The sequence below is a fragment of the Vulpes vulpes genome, chromosome 4, assembly GCF_048418805.1.
Source record: "Vulpes vulpes isolate BD-2025 chromosome 4, VulVul3, whole genome shotgun sequence".
Classification (NCBI taxonomy): Eukaryota; Metazoa; Chordata; class Mammalia; order Carnivora; family Canidae; genus Vulpes; species Vulpes vulpes.
Genome location: NC_132783.1, coordinates 26336244 through 26356449, shown reverse-complemented (window position 1 = coordinate 26356449; position 20206 = coordinate 26336244). Strand labels below are relative to the sequence as shown.

General features: G+C 39.0%; 1 protein-coding gene across 1 annotated transcript in view; it reads right to left on the bottom strand.

Moving 5' to 3' along the window:
- LOC140598738 (rho GTPase-activating protein 20-like) overlaps window positions 1-19100 on the bottom strand; it is a 41881-nt gene extending 22781 nt beyond the window's left edge. The window contains exons 1-4 of the mRNA XM_072757267.1: window positions 18498-19100; window positions 18303-18417; window positions 7378-7687; window positions 6273-6440 (exon numbers count right to left, since the gene is read on the bottom strand). Of these exons, the coding sequence (XP_072613368.1) occupies window positions 6273-6440; window positions 7378-7442 (233 nt within the window). The 5' untranslated portion in view covers window positions 7443-7687; window positions 18303-18417; window positions 18498-19100. The remainder of the gene's footprint in view (window positions 1-6272; window positions 6441-7377; window positions 7688-18302; window positions 18418-18497) is intronic.
- Between the last annotated feature and the right edge of the window lie 1106 nt (window positions 19101-20206).

The following is a 20206-nucleotide window of genomic DNA, read 5'->3' as shown; positions in this document are numbered from 1 at the left end:
TCAAGAGTGTGAGGAAGACAGATGAAATCGAAACAAAAACATAAGCTTGGATCAGAAAGATTTAAAAGTTACTTTCAACGTTAATTTACAAAATATTTTCTAGCCTTTGAAGCATAGGTTATTTTCAATTTCCCTTCTTAAAATTTTGTCCATACCATTTTCCCTTAGATTCTGGCTAAAACAAAAAAATTGTTAGCCTACAGACTGAGCCCAACTGAAAAATCATCCATCCATCCATCCATCCATCCATCTGTCCATCAATCAATCCAAGATCAGTGGTCCGGAGGTCTTATATGTAAGTCATGGATACTTCCCGTTTCTCTGAGGAGTAAGAAGGGGTGAAATGGGTTTTTGATAATTTCTGCCTAATCCTCTTTGACCTCAAAGGTGAAAACCACCATTGATTTATTTTGGTTGATTAATTGATTAATTTGGTTAATTCATAACTTTGACTCGCAGGTGGGCTTGAGATTTAAATAGTTACAAGTCCTATAAGGAATGCCTGGGGAACGTGGATCCTCCACTCTGGAACTCCTTACTATTCAGAAACACATGTGGAAAACACTGAACTAAACTGAGATGAAAGCCACCTCATGTGCAAAAATCCCTATGGCTCCACTGATTCATGGAACAATTAGAGCTAAACTCTTCAGTGGGATTTATAAAATAAAAAAAATCTTTTAGGAAGCCCACTTGAAGGATAATCTAGATTCAAACTTAGGACACAATGAATATAAATATGATGGATACCAACATCTTTCCACATTTTTTTTATTTCAACATTACACCCAAGTGCCTGTATCTCTGTGCTTGGAGATTTTTATGGAACATAGTCAATTAACAGATAAAATCATTTTTCTAGATAGTAATTCCAAAGGCATTGTCACGTCAAAAATATATGGCCAAGGGGAATGATAGACAGGTATCTGCTTGTTCTTACACATTTTTTTCTTTCTAATATAGGTATCTGTGTATATACAGACCCCTAAGATCCTGTGTGGAAACTTCCAAATACATTGACCTGGAAAAATCCATCCAATAACTTTAGTTCAATAAGGCACCAGGATTAGTTGAACCAAGGAATTTTCCTAGAGCCCAGTGTGTGGTTTCTACTCTCCTACAACGTTTTGAACACTTATCATATGCCAAGCTCTGTTCTAAATATTTTATAAATATAAATATAAAAAATTTAATCCTCAAGCAACTACACTAGATGGTCTCTATTAGCTCCATTTTACAAATAAGGAAACTCACAGAAAGTTTAAATAAATTGTCAAATGCAGGAGACAGGGTTTGAACCCAGACAGCCTAACTCCTAAGCCCATGTTTGTAACCACTTGACCGTGAAGTAACCTTTTCATCTTTCCTACCCTCATCCTCATTTCTGTCCCCAGAGCCATCAGGTTTTCTCGTGGGATTTACACTGGGAGTGAGAGGATAAATCTCAAGGCATTATATCAATAAAACCAGTTGCTAGCTTGGAAATATTTACAACGTGTACAACTAAGCTTTATACTTCAATAGATTCTTCTAAGGTCTTACTGTGTTTCTTTACTCTCAATCACTGACCCAATTGGATTATCTCAGCAGAAATTAGAAAGTGTTAATCTACTGTAAACTGACTCAAGAAGAAGAGGAGGAGAACTGCAGTTTTTATTTCTAAAAATAGTCATTTATTATAGTTGTATTAACATGATGTCCTTCTTGCTTTCCACTACCTTAATCTTTATGCCAGAAGGTAAGCCCCAGTGAACTGTGGAGTTTTGCAGTATTCTAGGGAGATTTCCTCTGTTCCAAGATAGAGGCATTCTCTTACAAATGTTGGGAGAAGGGGTCATAGTCTATTCTGTAACTATTCGTCATTTCACCGACAGTGAGTTAATAGTCATCTTCATCTTTTGACCAAATTAAATTCATTTTTTATTTCATTTCTACATTCCTTAATAACTAATGATGAGGAATGTGATGTATAAAAAGGGTGTGATCTAAGTTCAGTCCCTTTTTCTAAATTATTCACGGGTCTCTACTAGTACAAATATCTTAATATTTTATCAAATAGATACTATTCTCTCTTTCTTAAAGATTTCATTTATTTATTCATGAGAGACACACACAGAGAGAGAAGGCAAAGACATAGGCAGTGGGAAAAGCAGGCTCCCTCTGGGGAGCCTGGTGGGGGACTTGATCCCAGGACCCCGGGATCATGACCTAAGCCAAAGGCAGACACTCAACCACTGAGTCACCCAAGGGCCCCAAGTAGATACTGTTCTTAAAAATAAAATAATTTTTATTTCAATTTTTAAAGTACTTTAAAGTACTTTAATTTTTAAAGTAATTTTTATTTGAAAAATAACTTATTTAGCATTCTAATGAATATCAAAAGTGATAAGGAAGGTTCCATTTGACTTCAATTCTTGCAAACACAACTTTCTAGTGTAGGAAAGAAGTGACAAAAATCCCCAAACAATTTTCACTATTATTAACATCTTGTACAACTAGAGAAATAGAATTTCTTTGTGAAGAAACAAACATTTAATTCCCCTCATTGTTACACACAAGCCAAAATTCACTAATTCTGACCGAAAAATTGGTAGAAATTAATCAAGTATTTATTCAATTTCTGTTAAATTCTGTAGTGTCAACCTAAAGATGAGAGAGTCTCCAGCTGAAGCCTGAGGGTGAGCTGAGGTAAAATGGAACCTGGGTCACCCTACCCCCTTTTTATTGCTAATTGGAAAAATTAGGCACTAAACTCAGATTATTCATTTGAATAGATTGATTGAGGGTATTGATTTCTCCATGTAAGACCAAGGCATGACAGGGATTAAATATGTTGGTTATTTCAGGGGCTATTTCTTTTTAGTTTTTCCTTCTAGAAAAAAAGGTAAATTTTTTCATATTAACAGTGATCATAAATATACCCAAATATTTACTATGGGAATGATCTCATAGTAGTTTTCTAAAGATTGTGGCAGGCATTAAGTGCTGCCTGCTACTGCTATGGATGAAATGGTGTCTCCCTCCCACTGCTTTCCTGCCTTCTTACCATAAAGCCCTCTCTGCCAATATCATCATGTTTGGAGATAGAGCTTTTGAAGGTAATTAAGTTTAAATGGGATCATCAAGGTAAGGTCCTAATCCAGTAAGATGGATGGTCTTGTGAGAAGTGGGAGAGATCTGTATGTGTGTACATACATGCATTGAGGTAATGCCTTGGGGCACACAGTGAGAAGGCAGCCACGTGCAAGCAGAAAAAGAGCTCTCACCAGAACCTGACCATGATGATATCTCGAACTCGGAATTCTAAAATCTGTGTTCTCTCTATATCAAAGACCTTGGCTTAAATATGAAACTCAAATGCCTGTGATCACTTACATTTTCTAATATTACCAATGTATAATATAAAGTATATAAGATAAACTTTTGGGAACCGAGTCCCTTTCAAAGAACATTAACAAATAAATTGATAAAGATTTTGTCATATAAAAACCCTTGAGTAGACATAAGGACATATCCCAAAAGCAATATGTGAAAGATGAAAAATGTTCAACTTGTTTTGTCTTAATGAACTATTCGAAATAAAAATTCAGCCCTTCAATAGAGGCAACTCTCTAGTGGAAAAACAACACTATCTTTATATAAAAATCTTTTTAGCAGAATATCGTAGGCTCTGTAAAACCCGCTGAGAGGTAGGCAGCACCCAGGAGAAGAAATAGCTCTGGTAAGAAAAGGAAAGTCTTCTCCTCTCCCTAAAGGCTATAATACTTACAAAGATGAAAAAAAAAAAAAGAACATATTCCCCTTACAAATTGAATATGAGTGGTCTGCAAGGTCCTAACAACCAGGAAATGAGTTTGCTATTTGTTAGCATGTCTCTTGGGCTAAGGATGGAAGGGTACAACATGGTATGTGAGGAAGAACATGGCCTTGTGATGAAGGCAGGCCTGGGTAGGAATCTCTTGCATGGTTTCCCTATGTATGACTGGACCATTTCTGAGACTTCCTCTGTCCCCATTTTCATCTCTGCAGCCTGTTGATGATAAAAAATATGGGCCTTGGAGTGCTGTGAGAAAAATTTTCTTTATGCATGAGAGATACACAGAGAAAGGCAGAGACATAGGCAGAGGGTGAAGCAGGCTCCCTGTGGGGAACCTGATGTGGGACACGATCCCAGGACCCAGGGATCACGACCTGAGCCAAAGGCAGATGCTCAATCACTGAGAAACCCAGGTGGGTGAGGCATCTGTGATGTTCCTAGTGTGGTTCCCAGCATGCATCCCGCATATTTTGGTCTCCCATACTCACTTTGGTTAAATAAAGAGAATGGTAACTAGTCTGCATTTTTAAAATAATGACATGGGCCTCTATCAAGAGGAAGAGAGTCTTTCATATGGACCTCATGCCAAGGCCTGGACATCCTTTTTCTCTTTGGCCTCCTTATGACATCACCACCCTCGAAGTTACATCTATGGGCAATTTCCCTAGTCTCAAATATATTTTACTACTATCTTTGCCTCTGATTTTTTGATAGCTATATTTCCTTCATTTTTCAATTCGCTAAGCGTTCTGATCTATTTGTTACCAAGCAGACTGGAGTTAGTTGTTCACTCAATGTAAAGGAAGGGTTGCTTTCAATAGTGAAAGAATCTAGGTGTTCATGGAATGTTGTATGAAATTCAGGAAAAAAGAGAGAATAGAAATGGTAGCACCACATAGTGAATAAAAGCCTGTGCTTTGAAATAAATAGACCTGATTTCAAATGTAGACTCTGTCCATTACTAATATGGTAACCTGGGCAGATCCATTAGACCTCTGAGCATCAAGGTTCTCCAATATAAAAATACTCCCATCTCACAGGGTCGTTGTAAGGTTGGACAAAATTAGGTACATAAAGTTTTTTAGCATAGTATCTGACATGTAGTAAGCCCCTGATAAATTACTATTAATGTAACTCAGATGAGTATAGCATTTTGCCAAATTATTACTAGCATGTCTTACCTATGACATGGCATAACTGGGATCTAGGGTGAAAGCAGTAAAAAAAAGAGGGAGTTAGTTTTTTCACAAGACCATAGCTTCTTGATATTTTGTTTGTGGGAGTGTTCTTTGTCTTCCATGTTTTGTGAATAATGCAAACAGAGATGGAGTAAGTAAACAGGTGACCTTCCATGAACTGCTCCCAGACGTTTATTGAGCAATCATCATGTTCTAGACTGGATATTCGATGCATTTGTGTTCAGGGTTGAGAGGAAAGTGCACACAGTCGATTCTTTCTCCTAGATTCCATCTATCTGCTCCATCTTTTTTTTTTTTAAAGATTTATGTATTTATTCATGAGAAACACAGAGAGGAGAGAGAGAAGTAGAGACACAGGCAGAGAGAGAAGCAGGCTCCCTGCAGAGAGCCTGATGTGGGACTCAATCCTGGGTCTCCAGGATCACGCCCTGAGCTAAAGGCAAAGATAAACCCCTGAGCCACCCGGGTTAACCTGCTCCATCTTTCCTTTTTACTAAACTGCTAAGATAGAGCCCTGATACCATCCATCAGGACTATGGCCTCCCCTAACTACTCTCCCTGCTTCCACTCTTGCTTACCCATCCATCTATTATCTAGCAACAGTCAGAAAAATTTGCTAGAAATATAAATCAGATTTGGTCAGTCCCCTAGTTAAAAATCCTTTGGCAAAATATTTCCACTTTTTTACCATGGCCTGTGAAGACCCTGTGTGACTAGACCCCTGAGCATAGTATCATATCTGATAGCATGGCCTATGCTCTGGGCTCTAGTCAAATCAGGCTTCCCTGAGCCCCTCTCTCTGAGGGGTCAGATTGTACCCACGTAGGCCTGCAAGTCCCTCAGCCTCGACGGCTCAGGCACATTGTCTGGGAATGTGGCTGCTTCTCTTCTCATAGATTTGGTTTTAATGCTCCACCTCAGAGAAGCCCTCCTAGACTATTCCTCTCTAACACGTTCCCACCCTCTCCGCACAGCCCCCTATCCACCTTCTATCAGCAGCACTAATCATTATCATTCCCCCTCTTATTTTGCCATTTGTAAGTCCCAGGCAGGAGAGACATTGGCCTGTCACATTGGCAATTGTATTTGCTGCAGGGACATGACACAAAACAAGACCTCCAGAAGTACTCATGGAATGAAGGATTCAAGCATTGGCAAACACAAAAGGGAAAAAATGTAATGTTTTCGTATAGTAAGGGTTAATGGGAATGCAATTTTTTGGAGAATCACAAGAGCACGAAACATGGTACACCTACTTGGTATTAGACATCAGTAATAAATCGCTGTACAAGAAAAGCTGCCACTTCTTCCTCCTCCAGCCTTTCTTGAGCTCAACGGGACCATGGATGAGCAGGGTACGAGTGGCACCCTCAGATGATGTAGTGCTTTCGCTGTGGGTGTCCACCTCCACAGACGAGCTCTTCCTACAACACATCAAACACAGAGCAGCTAGTTACTGGTCAAATACACAATATAGTTTAATGCCAAGTTTCAAGGTTCACACAACACTAAAATGTAGTCTCAACCCCCAAAGCAGAGCTCCAGAGCTCAGAATCAGGGATTCCTGAGTTACCGAAAGCTATAGAAAGTGGTGAGGTCACTTGGGAAACTGATGCAGAGGGAGGACAGTTTCAAGGACAAAGCCCTTGGGCCTGCCAATACTTAGAGGTGTGGTGGAGAAAGAAGCAAAGCTCATTGTGAGCCATTAGGTAGGCAAAAGCCAAGAAGCCAAAGGTAGAGCACATTACAAGAAGGTGAATGAACAACAACAATAAACAGGACAACTTGTGGCCTAATATAAAATAAAACAACGTGTGAAGAATCAATTACAAATTGCTTTTATGTTAAGATAAAATGAAGATAACTGAAGATCCTGGAAGTTGACCCCCATCTTATCTAATTCAATATTCAAAATTGGGGTAAAAATTCTCAAAGATCAGCAAAAATATTGGAAACCTCAGAAAGTTTCTGCACACAAGAGTTTAGCTATTCCTTGGCTGAGCTCTGACAGGAATTCCTGGTCAAAATAGGTACTAAAACAACACAATTGAACAGAATGTAAAAATTCTTTCATAACTAGGACAGGTATTTTCATAGACCCACTGAAAATTCTGTCTCATGGAGAGAGAGAGTTGGCTCTCTCGTGGAGCCAAGAAAGTGTCTCCGCCTCCCCCAAGGATGTATAAAGCCTGCTCCCTTCTGCTCAGCAGCACTGAATCTTAAGAACAGGAGCAGCTTTTCAGGAAGCTGGTGCTGAAGTGACTACTTAGTTTCTATGTATTAGAGGAAACAAAAGAAAACAACAGTTCCTGTTATTGCCGGTCTGTTTGGATGATCAGAAATAGTGTATCAGAAGACTACCTCATGCGCTGAAGCCTTGAATGACCACCTGTGAGCTCAGCATGCTTTCTGATTGACGGGAACATCCTTTTCTCTTCAATTCGTGGGACGGGAAATCAAGGGAGTCTACAGCACTTGGCAGAGTACTGTCAACTGCTTGAAGCCTCAAGATTCCGCAGCGGTCCGCGGTCACTGCCATTATGATGTCACAGATTCAAAGCTCATGCTGTAACTGCCAAACTGACATACTGGTTTCCTTTTCTTGGCCTCCAAGTTTTGATTTTTTAAAAGTAATCATTTTATTTTGAGATAACTGTAGATTCGTTTGCAGCTATAAGAAATAACACAGGGAGATGACATCAGTTTTTTTTACAGATGGAGTCTTCCAGAGACACTTCCATCACCACAAGGGTCCTTCCTATTCCCCATTTACAACCACACAAATTTCTTTCCCCCTCCACCACCTCCTTAATCCCGGGCAATCACAAAATCTGTTCTCCATGTGTAAAAGGTTGCCATGTCAAGAATGTTATACAGATGGGATCACATAGTTTATGACATTTGGGGATTTGCTTTTTCCCATTTGGTGTAACTGGAGATTCATCTAGATGGCTGCAAGGATTCACAGTTCATTTCTTGGTGTCCCTTAGTAGTACATTATGATATGGATGTATCACAGTTTGTGTAACTACCTGTTGAAGGAGTTCGAAGTGTCTGCAGGTTTTGGCTGTCACTAATAAAGCTACTATAAACATCTGTGTACAGGTTTTTGTGTCAGTGTGAAGTCTTCACTTCTCTGGGCTAAATGCCCAGGACGGGAAGAGCCAGGTCATATGCTAGCTATTTTGTTGTTGTTGTTGTTGTTGTTGTTTTTATATTTTTTTCTTAGGAACTGTCCAACTGGTTTCCAGAATGGCTGTGCCATTTCACATTCTCCCCAGTACTGTATGAGTCGTTCAGTTTCCCCCCATCCACACGAGCATTTGGTGTCATTTTTTATTTTAGCTATTCTGATAGCTGTGTAGTGTGATATCTCACTGTGGATTTCACTTGCATTTCCCAAATGGTTAGTGATACTAACCATTGATTTGCCACCTGGACATCTCCTTCAGTGTCCAAGCACCTACAGGAGCCTGTTAAAAACATGTTACATGAAGACAGTGTTCCCTTTCCACTAGGAAACTGATGATTTTACAGATGATGAGGCTCCTGCGCATACAGGTTGGGCTCTGAATCCAAGCAGCCGTGACGTAACATGAAGGATTCAAATCCAGCTGACTCAGGAGGTCACGCAGCTTCCTGTGAGGACCCCCCACCCCCACTCTTCCCACATGGACAGTGTCTTTCTTTGACAACTGTGGAGGACTGAAATTTGATCCTACAGACAAAGTTTGTGGTTTCTCTTACAGGCTCCTGTAACAGGCATGTGAAAACCTATCTTTTATGCCCCACTAGACTCTAGGGACCTCAAGGAAGGAGTCTATGTCTGATTTATCATTAAATTCTCACAAACATTGACGCATCAGAGGAATCAAAAAATTCTGTATTGAACAAGTGAATGAAATAGTTTTCTGGCAGGGATGGACAGGGGAAAAGGCATGACATAAAATAGTCTTTGTCTTATTTACTTTATTCATTCAACGGATAGTGTTTGAACCTGTACTAGGAGAAAGGCACTTGATAGGTCTGGGCAACAGGGAGCCAGGCCCAAGTCTCACAAAACCAGGATTTAAGTGAGGAGGGGGGAAGACAGATATTAAACAGAGAATGCCATCAAGAACTGCCTAACACAGCCTCTGGGAAGTACTGCAGAGGAAAATTAAAGAGTGAGATGAGAAATTTAGAGAGGGACTTGACACCTGATTTCAATTATGGAGAGGAAGACTTCTTTGACGAGCTCATTTGAAATGACTTTTAAAGAATGACTTGGGACTACACAGAAGAGAGAAAGAGGAAGAAAAGGGGAAGGGAGGGAAGATACATTTGTCAGTTGAAGGGACAGAATGTGACTAACTGATGTTTCAGAAACATGGAAGACTTTGCTGGATTGGAGACACAGGCAGAAGGTACAGGAGAGTGAAATCGGCCTGTAAATTAGGTAGAGGTGAGAGCACAAGTCCTGGTAGTCCTTTTAGACTTTATTAAGGCTTCTCATCTTAAAACCAAACTAACACAGAAGTGGCATGTAGATAGTGGCCTCCAGGCTTCAAACCACTTTTATTAAATTTTTATTATTTATTTTTTTAAATAAGTTGATTTTTTATTGGTGTTCAATTTACCAACATACAGAATAACTATTTTATGTATTTGAGAGAGAGAGAGAGAGAAAGAGACAGTGCATGGGCACAAGAGGGGGAGCAGAGAAAGAAAGAGAGAGAGAGAGAGAGAGAGAGAGAGAGAGAGAGAGAGAAGCACAAATGGTGCTGAGTATGGAGTCTGACCTGGGGCTCTCTCTCATGATCCTGAGATCATAACCCTGAGCGGAAATCAAGAGTCAGAAACTTAACCAAGTAAGCCACCAGGCGCCCCTTCTCACCACTTTTAAAGGACAAGTGCTAGTCTGGCCATGCTTGACTGTATTCAGAACCATGGAGGCTCATTGGGCAACACTTTCTGGCCTCCCATCAAGCACCTGTCAAAATCTATTTCAGGTAAAAAATAATCTATTTCAGGTAAAAAAATATAGGCAGACTTCTCTCTGCACCTTCCCCAATTCTCAGAATATGTCCCATTCTCTGCGTCTCCCTTCAGAGAGGTTAGAGATTTAGAGGCCAGGAAAACTTCTCTCCTTTTAGAATCTCGTCCTGTTGATCAATTCTGATATGCATCAGACTCACTTGGGAGGCTTTTCAGGCACTCATTCTGAAACTGCCTCCCCCAGAGCTTCTGATTCATCAGATATGGAAAAAGCTCTTTGAGTGATTCTTACATGTAACCAGGATGGTGAGTCACTGGTTTTAAGGAATTAATTGAGAAAGATACAGTTTTTGATAGCATCTTCTCCTTGTAGTAAAGCAAAGGAGAGAAAAGTTTGCCTGAGAAAGCTAAAGGGAGCTTTCTTTTACCATGTCACAGTTACCTTTGCAGTAATAAAGCTTAATTTCTTCCATAATACCATTGTGATTTATTTTAATTTGATGAATGAGCTCTAAAGAGAATAATAATGATGGGGTCTGTTTTCTTTTTTCAAGACTTTATTTATGTATTTATTCATGAGAGACACAGAATGAGAGAGAGAGAGAGAGAGGCAGAGACACAGGCAGAGGGAGAAGCAGGCTCCATGCAGGGAGCCTGACGTGGGACTCCATCCTGGGTCTCCAGGATCATGCCCTGGGCTGAAGGCAGCGCTAAACCACTGAGCCACCTGGGCTGCCCGGGTCTGTTTTCATCTATTTCACCGAACACCTATGTTTTCACCCTAAATATCAAATAGAAGAGATACTGTAAGGTGATCTTTATGCCCATAATACCGTATTATTGATCTATTGTCCATTTTTGTCAATACCATACTGTTTTGATTATTACAGCTTTGTAATATATCTTGTAATCTGGGACTGTGATACCTCCAGTTTTTTTCTTTTTCAAGATTGCTTTGGCTATTTGGGGTCTTTTGTGGTTCCATACATCCTTACGAATTACTTGTTTTAGTTCTGCGAAAAATACTATTAGTACTTTGATAGGGATTCCATCAAATCTGTAGATCATTTTGAGTATGGAACATTTTATTAATACTTGTTCTCTCATCAATAAGCATGGAATATTTTTCCATTTGTGTTGTCTTCAATTTTTTTCACCAATGTTTTATAGTTTTTCAGTGTGTATATATATATATAGGTCTTTCACTTCCTTGTTTAAGCTTATTTCTAGGTATCTTATTATTTTTGGTACAATTGTTAATGGGACTGTTTCTTAATTTCTTTTTTTGCTCTTCATTATTAGTGTATAGAAATGCAGTGGATTTCTGTATATTGGTTTGTATCCTGTGACTTTCCTGAACTCATTTATCAGTTCTAGTCCGTTTCTGGTAGAATCCTGAGGGTTTTCTACATATAGTATCATGGCACTTGCAAATAGTGAAAGTTTTACATCTTCCTTACCCATTTGGATGCCATTTATTGCTTTTTCTTGTCTGATTGCTGGGGCTAGGACTTCCAGTACTATGCTAAATAAAAGTAGTGAGAGTGGAAATCCTTGTTTTGTTCTTGACCTTGGGGAAAAGCTCTCACTTTTTCACCATTGAGTATGACATTAGCTGTAGTTTTTTCACATATGGTCTTCATTCTGTTGAGGTATGTTCCCTCTAAACCTACTTTGTTGAGTTTGTATCATGAATGGATGTTGTACTTTTAAATGCTTTTCTGCACCTATTAAAATGATCATCGTTTTTACCCTTCTCTTGTTGATGAGATGTATTATGTTAATGGATTTGTGAATATTGAATCACATTTGCATACTAAGAATAAATCCCACTTGATCATGGTAAATGACTTTTTTAATGTATTGGTGGATTTGGTTGGCTAATACTTTGTTGAGGATTTTTGCATGTATGTTAATCAGAGATATTGGCCTGTAGTTCTCTCTCTCTCTCTCTCTCTTTCTCTCTCTCTCTCTCTCTGTAGTGTCTTCATCTGGTTTTGATATCAGGGTAATGCTGCCTTCACAGAATACATAGAAGCTTTCATTCTTTGTTTTTTGAAGTAGTTTGAGAAAAGTAGGTGTTAACTCTTCTTTATATGTTTGGTAAAAAAAAATTTTAAGTATTTTATTTATTTATCCATGACAGAAAAAGACAGAGGCAGAGACAGAGGCAGAAGGAGAAGCAAGATCTACTCAAGGAGCCCGATGTGGGCCTCAATCCCAGGACTCTAGGATCACAACCTAAAGGCAGATGATCAACTGTTGAACCACCCAGGCGTCCCTACATGTTTGCTGAAATTTACCTATGAAGCCATCTGGTCCTGTACTTTTGTTTTCTTGGGAGTTTTTTTATTACTGATTTGATTTCACTGCTGATAATCAGTCTTTCAAATTTTGTACTTTTTCCCAACTCAGCATTGAGACGTTATATGTTTCTAGGAATTTATCCATTTCTTCTAGGTTGCCCAATGACTTTGCATATAATTTTTTCATAATATTCTCTTAAAATCCTTTATATTTTTGTGGTATTGTTTGTTATTTCTCCTCTTTCATTTCTTTTTTTAAATAAATTTATTTTTATTGGTGTTCAATTTGCCAACATACAGAATAACACACAGTGCTCATCCTGTCAAGTGCCCCCCTCAGTGCCCACCACCGAGTCACCCCCACCCCCCGACCACCTCCCCTTCCACCACCCCTATTCATTTCCCAGGGTTAGGAGTCTTCATGTTCTGCCTCCCTTTCTGATATTTCCTACCCATTTCTACTCCGTTCCATCCTAGTCCCTTTCACTGTTATTTATATTCCCCAAATGAATGAGACCATACAATGTTTGTCCTTCTCCAATTGACTTATTTCACTCAGCATAATACCCTCCAGTTCCATCCACGTCGAAGCAAATGGTGGGTATCTGTCATTTCTAATGGCTGAGTAGTATTCCATTGTATATATAAACCACATCTTCTTTATCCATTCATCTTTCGATGGACACCGAGGCTCCTTCCACAGTTTGGCTATTGTGGACATTGCTGCTAGAAACATCGGGGTGCAGGTGTCCCGGCATTTCATTGCATCTGCATCTTTGAGGTAAATCCCCAGCAGCGCAATTGCTGGGTCGTAGGGCAGGTCTATTTTTAACTCTTTGAGGAACCTCCACACAGTTTTCCAGAGTGGCTACACCATTTCACATTCCCACCAACAGTGTAAGAGGGTTCCCCTTTCTCCTCATCCTCTCCAACATTTGTTGTTTCCTGCCTTGTTAATTTTCCCCATTCTCACTGGTGTGAGGTGGTATCTCACTGTGGTTTTGATTTGTATTTCCCTGATGGCGAGTGATGCAGAGCATTTTCTCATGTGCTTGTTGGCCATGTCTATGTCTTCCTCTGTGAGAATTCTCAGGTTGTACTACAAAGCTGTGGTCATCAAGACAGTGTGGTACTGGCACAAAAACAGACACATGGATCAATGGAACAGAATAGAGAATCTAGAAGTGGACCCTCAACTTTATGGTCAACTAATATTCGATAAAGGAGGAAAGACTATCCACTGGAAGAAAGACAGTCTCTTCAATTAATGGTGCTGGGAAAATTGGACATCCACAAGCAGAAGAATGAAACTAGACCAATCTCTTGTACCATACACAAAGATAAACTCAAAATGAATGAAAGATCTAAATGTGAGACAAGATTCCATCAAAATCCTAGAGGAGAACACAGGCAACACCCTTTTTGAACTCGGCCACAGTGGCTTCTTGCAAGATACATCCACGAAGGCAAAAGAAACAAAAGCAGAAATGAACTGTTGGGACTTCATCAAGATAAGAAGCTTTTGCACAGCAAAGGATACAGTCAACAAAACTAAAAGACAACCTACAGAGTGGGAGAAGATATTTGCAAATGACGTATCAGATAATGACAGGAAATTTGCATCAGCTCTCAATGTGGGTAGGAGACTCCTGATACTTTACAGAACGAGATCTTAGGTTTTAGACAGGCTGGGAGTAAGAGTCAGGACTGTGAAAGTCTAATGATTCCCCTCCTAATGTCCAGTGGTTCACATCTCTTTGATAGATACCAGGCTATGAATTTGTGGCTAAACATTTCCACTGCCTTCTAAGCTTGATACCCATCCTGGATCAGTATTATGAGTAATTTCTATCCTGATTCTGGCACTCTGGATTTTCGACTACCACTAATTGATCTCTATAAAGAGGGAAAAAAGGGAAGCCCAGGCCTTGGCAGTTGAGTGTTCACGCCGCTACCCTTTGCTGCCCTCTACTGACCATATCTGGAAATTACTTTTAACCTTCCAGGTCCTTGTCCCAAAGGAGATAGAGATACTGCAGTGAGTGAAACCAGGCACACAAAATTTGAGATGCATCAAAAAACTAAGTAAAGAAGATATGATATTTTAATGTAATATTTTTAGAAGTCAATTTTCAAAAAATACATGATGAACAAAATACCGAAATGTACCCTAAAACAGTACTACTAGCTTATATGTACAAAGACCCTGCCATCCATTTTTCATTCAAGAAAAAGGTCTAATACCACAGTGGAAAATCATGCTACCAGTGCTGATGAACCTTTTTCATCACTCGCATATTTGGGAAAAAGACCCAGAAAATTTAGAATAAACCAAAAAAAAAAAAAAAAAGGTGCAAGTGGAAGAGATATTAGTAGACTCCTGAGGAAAACAAGAGAACGGAAAAAAAAATTAAGAAAACAAAACCAACAAACATCTTTAGAGTCAAGAAGCCAAAAAAGAGGTGGCTACAAAATAAGAACAAAGGCAGATAAACATTTCTTGTATATTAAAGGTATCATCGACCAAACTGAATAGAAAGTCTTGAAGATTGAGTTCAAGGAATCCTATTTGACCTTGACACTTGGAACATTCATCTTTCAGTTTGCCTGACCTAAGGTTACCCTTTTTTTTCCTCAATAACTAGACCTATTTAGTCCTTCAGTAAGGAGAAAATTAATCATTGGAATAACAGAAAAGCTATTTTAATTGGTAGAATCAACATACAAACAAAGCTTGGAAGACAACAAGTGTAAAAGAGAATCTGACTAATATTAACACTGATAATATGAAATACTGGAAGTCTGAATATTAAAGCAGCAGAGAGATATGGAAGATAATGTCACAGATTTTTCTCACCTATTTATTTATATAGCAAGAAATCAATTATATACCGTGTAAAATTGATGTAACAAAATAGAGTTTAAATATACTCTTTAAAATGATAATCACCAGAAATATCAAAGCAATGTAACTGGAAAAGTGTAGACATGGATGGATCAAAGAAATAAGTTTCTCATCTTCCAATAGATGCTATCTAAGGTTGATAAACAAGATAAAAGGAGAAATCAAGTATTAACACATATTTCAGAGGTACTGTGATAACCACCAGGAGAACAGAAAATACTTAAAAACAGGGAGCTGGAAATGAGTCGGGGAACAAGTTCAGGCTGAGAATTTACTTTTCTCTTGGTATCATTCTCTACTGCTTGATTTTTAAAGCATGTGTATGTATTAATTTTAAGTTTAAAAGTTAGAAGAAACAAAACCAACTCGACTTTTTGCAGCTGCAGCTCTTGGCACCACTTCCTTCCCATCTGCAATCTCTCTCCTTACCCCAGTAGTCCAATCCAATGGAGGCAGGAGGGAATAAGAGACTAGAAAAGTTCCTGTCCTGGGGATCCCTGGGTGGCGCAGCGGTTTAGCACCTGCCATTGGCCCTGGGCATGATCCTGGAGACCTGGGATCGAGTCCCACGTCGGGCTCCCAGTGCACGGAGCCTGCTTCTCCCTCTGCCTGTGTCTGCCTCTCTCTCTCTCTCTCTCTCTCTCTATCATAAATAAATAAAAATTTTTAAAAAGCTTCTAAAAAAAGTTTCTGTCCTGAATTTAAGTTTTTTGGAATATTTTTGTTTTGTGCTTGGGTTCTATCTTTTCAATGTGCAACTCTTTGGAATACTAACTTTTGACTACTTTAATCTGTGATATCTAGATCCTCTTTAAAGTTTTGCTAAACTTTGTTATCTTTCTTTTACTTCTTGACAAAAGACTAATCTTGACTCATTGCCTCTTACTGTGATCACAGTATTTTATTTTCTTAGAATCTTGATTCTGTCCAACTACTGCTTTGCCTGGCCCAACTCAACCTGCCTAGGTAGGAATGAAACGTCTATGGACGAGAGATGACAATTATCATTTTCAGAATAAATAAAACTTCATATACTAGTAAAACATAGCACTAAGGGAGTAGGGTGATGTTCTTTATCCCATTCCTCATGCATTTTAAGAGGAGAGTGTACTTCCCTGTCCTAGAGAGAACAGACTTGGGAGAATGTGGGAGGAGAAATTCTCTCTAGACTTGTGGTCTCACAATCTTGTACCAAAGTAGCCAAAACATGAGACACAAGACACAAGGAAATGAAGAAACCAGAATACCTATCTACATTTTTGAAGAAGGCAATAATGTCTCAAATGTCACTCTCTGAGAGAAAGTAGGTAATATATATGGGAGACCACTGCACACATCACCAAAACAAAACAACAGCAAAAGCAAAGGAATACCTATATTAAACATGGGGAAGCACAACTATTGGTGGGCACTTTCTGCTCAGTCATACAGATTCACAGGCCGTGGATTCAGTGCTGGTGCAGCTGGCTCGCTTGCCACCGGACCTAGACCAGGTCCTCGCTGTCTCCAGCATAGGTGCTACTAAGTTATCTGCTGTGCTCCGATAGCAGTATCAGATGACATTACATAGTCACTTAATTGGGGTACCACAGTTTTGTTTGTGACAACTTCTATAGTGGACAGTTTCTTTTGTGACTGCTGACCCCTTGGAGACTAGAACTAATTAGAGATTTGAAGCAACTTTGAAGAGGCTGAAGAAGCTATACTCATTCCTGTGAAATCCCAGGACACAGCTGCAGCTATAGGAACCTCGGCTCTAAGTAAAAGCCTCTGGCTTACACTGAGCCAATTGTATAAAATGGAGAGTGAGAGCATTTGGACTTTAAATAAAAGCTCCATGAGCTTTTCCTTGCAAGGGGATTTAGTTTGTGGGGAAGTTGAGTAACAAAAATCAGTTTCATATTGTTCAAATTTGGGACATTTTCATATTGATATAGTTCTCTGTATTCATTTCATAAAGTCTGGTGAGCTATTTTGGACAACATGACTGGGCATAATTAGTGATAAAAGAAATAGAATTAGAGAGTGAACTTTCAGCTTAGTACTATCTGACTCATGGTGCTAGTCTTTTATGGGCAAAAAGCAAAATGCCCTTCAAGAAGTCCCAGAAGGACTCTGTGTAGGGAGAAGCAGACATGGGGTCTGTGTGAGCACAGCAGCACTGTGAGCATGCACCACTCGGCTGAGAGGGACAGCTGCCTGGTCCCCTTCTGATGCCTGAGTACAAAGGGTTATGACATTGTTTCTCAGCCTTCCATCATGCGTACACCGCCTTCATGACTTTTCTACAAATACATGTTTTTAAGTATTCAGCATGGACTTTACAATCTTTGCTCAGGGTAATATGTGTTAAAACATGTTAGGAAAAAAAAAACAGGTATCTTTCTGACTACAGATGAAAATGCATACATAATTAATAAAACTGAAAAAAAAATGCCTGGGAGTATGCTACTTAAAACAACTCACATGATGCCAGTGGAATCCACAATGTAATATATTTAAAAAATTAAAAAGCTGGCAAGCATTAGGAGGGATGCATGTTATTCCCCTCTTCAGGATTCGACTCGAATCCTGATGACACAACATGGTGTTGGAGAAGAGATTTGGGGTCGCTCTCTTCACTTTCTCACACCATCCCAAGCAACGTAGAGCAGACCTTTTTAAGACCTATAGAAGCTGTGTAGAGCTTTTGTACTTAAAGAGTTTCTTGGTCCCCTATTGGAGTGGGCTTGAGTGAGGACAACTGCAGTTGTCTGGCCATCCCATGGCTTGTTTATGGAGATGCAGTAGCAAACCCTGTTTTTGCATGACGTCTAAGCCTCTACCCAGCTTTACTAGGGAACCCTATAATTTGGATGATAACATACATTTCAATTGCCTGCTGTGTCCCCTTTCTCGAACTGGTTCCAACCCATAAAGAAGCCCAAATTCCAACATAGCATGTAGTTACATAAACAAGTGAAAGAATGAGAGAAGAAAACATTGATGGAAGAAAATGCATGCTGCTATTATACAGCAAAAATACTATGTATATATAAACATTTAATGATAGCTTATTTTGAAAAAGTGTTTTTTAAAAAATGAATGCAACTCAATACTCAAATAGTGTTGAGTTCTCCTTCCCCAACTTGCAGGTACAGTCATGTAGTATTCCAGTCTTTCTGGCTGAGTCCCTGCAGCTGGAGCAGGGCACCTTCCGCTGTTGCCGAGTTTCTGAAAAACAATGAGAAAGAATATTAGTTTAGGGTCAGGCCTGGGGCTAGATCCTGGATATCTGAAGTTCAGCAAATTACCTGGCCTTCCTGAGTCTCAGGTTTTATACGTGTAAAATGGGAATAACCCCTCTAGATTTGCTGTGAGGATTAAGTAATAATGCATGTGAGTCAGTGACACTGCCATTCAGAAAGAAATTCAGATCCATGTCTAGGTATCCACTGGGTATGTCCATAACTAGATAGTTTTGGAAGAGGTTTGAGATCTTTCCCTTGCATGGATAGTGGAGTATGTGTGGTCGTGCCTATAATCAGAGGCTTTTGTTAGCACAGATAAAATGCCAAAACAATAAAGATTTTGATGTCATGTGTTCCTTTGTGCAAACAAGCTTGCCTAGCAAAATGGTGCAGATAAACACAGATGAATGGAATTTATACAAATAAATGAAAATTATGTTTCTCTAGTATAAAAATAGATCAAATGGTAAGAGCACAAAAATAGGTGAAATGGTAACATAAACTGACTTTTGTAATCAGAGGGTCAACTCTTGACATTTTCCTCTCTAAGCTTTTTCTGATAGTTTTGTTGCTAAGGCTACCATGTTTTTTGCCAGATTGGAAGAGGATTGTCAACTCTAATGAAGATTAAGTAGATTTCCCAACGAGATTTTTTAAAAATAAGCATCAGTTAATGCTGCTGGCTTTCAAAGCCATATTCATGAAGAATGGAAAGATCTTTAAAGAGTTGCTCTTAGAGACTCCTAAATCTGGGAAACGAACAAGGGGTAGTGGAAGGGGAGGTGGGTGGGGGGATGGGGTGACAAGGGGACGGGCACTGAGGGGGACACTTGAAGGCATGAGGACTGGGTGTTATGCTCTATGTTGGCAAATTGAACTCCAGTAAAAAATAAATAAAAAATAAATAAAAAACAAAGATCTGCTCTAAGAAGGTGTAACTAATAAAATTTGAAATTTAGCAGCATTTCTATTCCATAGTTATTCCAACACACAAGTTTTTATCATGGTTACATTGTACAAAAATAACTTAAAACAGAACTTTACATATTTAATAAAAAGATGAAGATATTATTACTTACAACTTTAGCCAAAAATTAATTCCCTAAAGAGTAAAAGGTTATTTAATGAACAATTCTTTTGACTGGTTGGGAAAGTGTTGCACAACGGTTCACAAATTCACACTTGATTTATTCTTTGAACGATATAGATAACTTACAGGATTCAGTCCTCTGTCTTTTGGTTCCTGCCATTAATTGGTTAAAGTCATCTGAGGACAGTGTAATTACAACGCTCCCAAAGAAACCTGGAGTTTTGTAAATACAGTAAATGGAAAGTAATGTGTTATGGACATTCAATTGCTAAAAGGATGTAAAAGGGTAGGAGCCATTAGGAAAGGTGAATACACACTTCTCTTGATGTGCTTGCTGAGGAGCCAAATGAGCTTCTTGATCATGGACAGAAGAGACCACCTAAAGTTTAAAAAATGTAGAGCTGTTTGTGTGTCCATTGATCCTGCAATTCTACTTGTGCACTAAAGCAGGAAAATTAAATGAAAAATTACCTAGCCAATACACGTGCTGTGTTTTCTTCCTCTGATGTCTTTATATCTTTGTAGCCAGAAATCCCAATGTTAATTTCGAATAGGAAAGGCTGAATACTAAAGTTAAAAGTTCACCTTAATTTGAATATTGTAGCATTAGTGACATCTGATGAAAAAAGGAGTTACAGGGTAGCATTATTTAGGTATCCTGATCTTTCTATCACTTTCATCA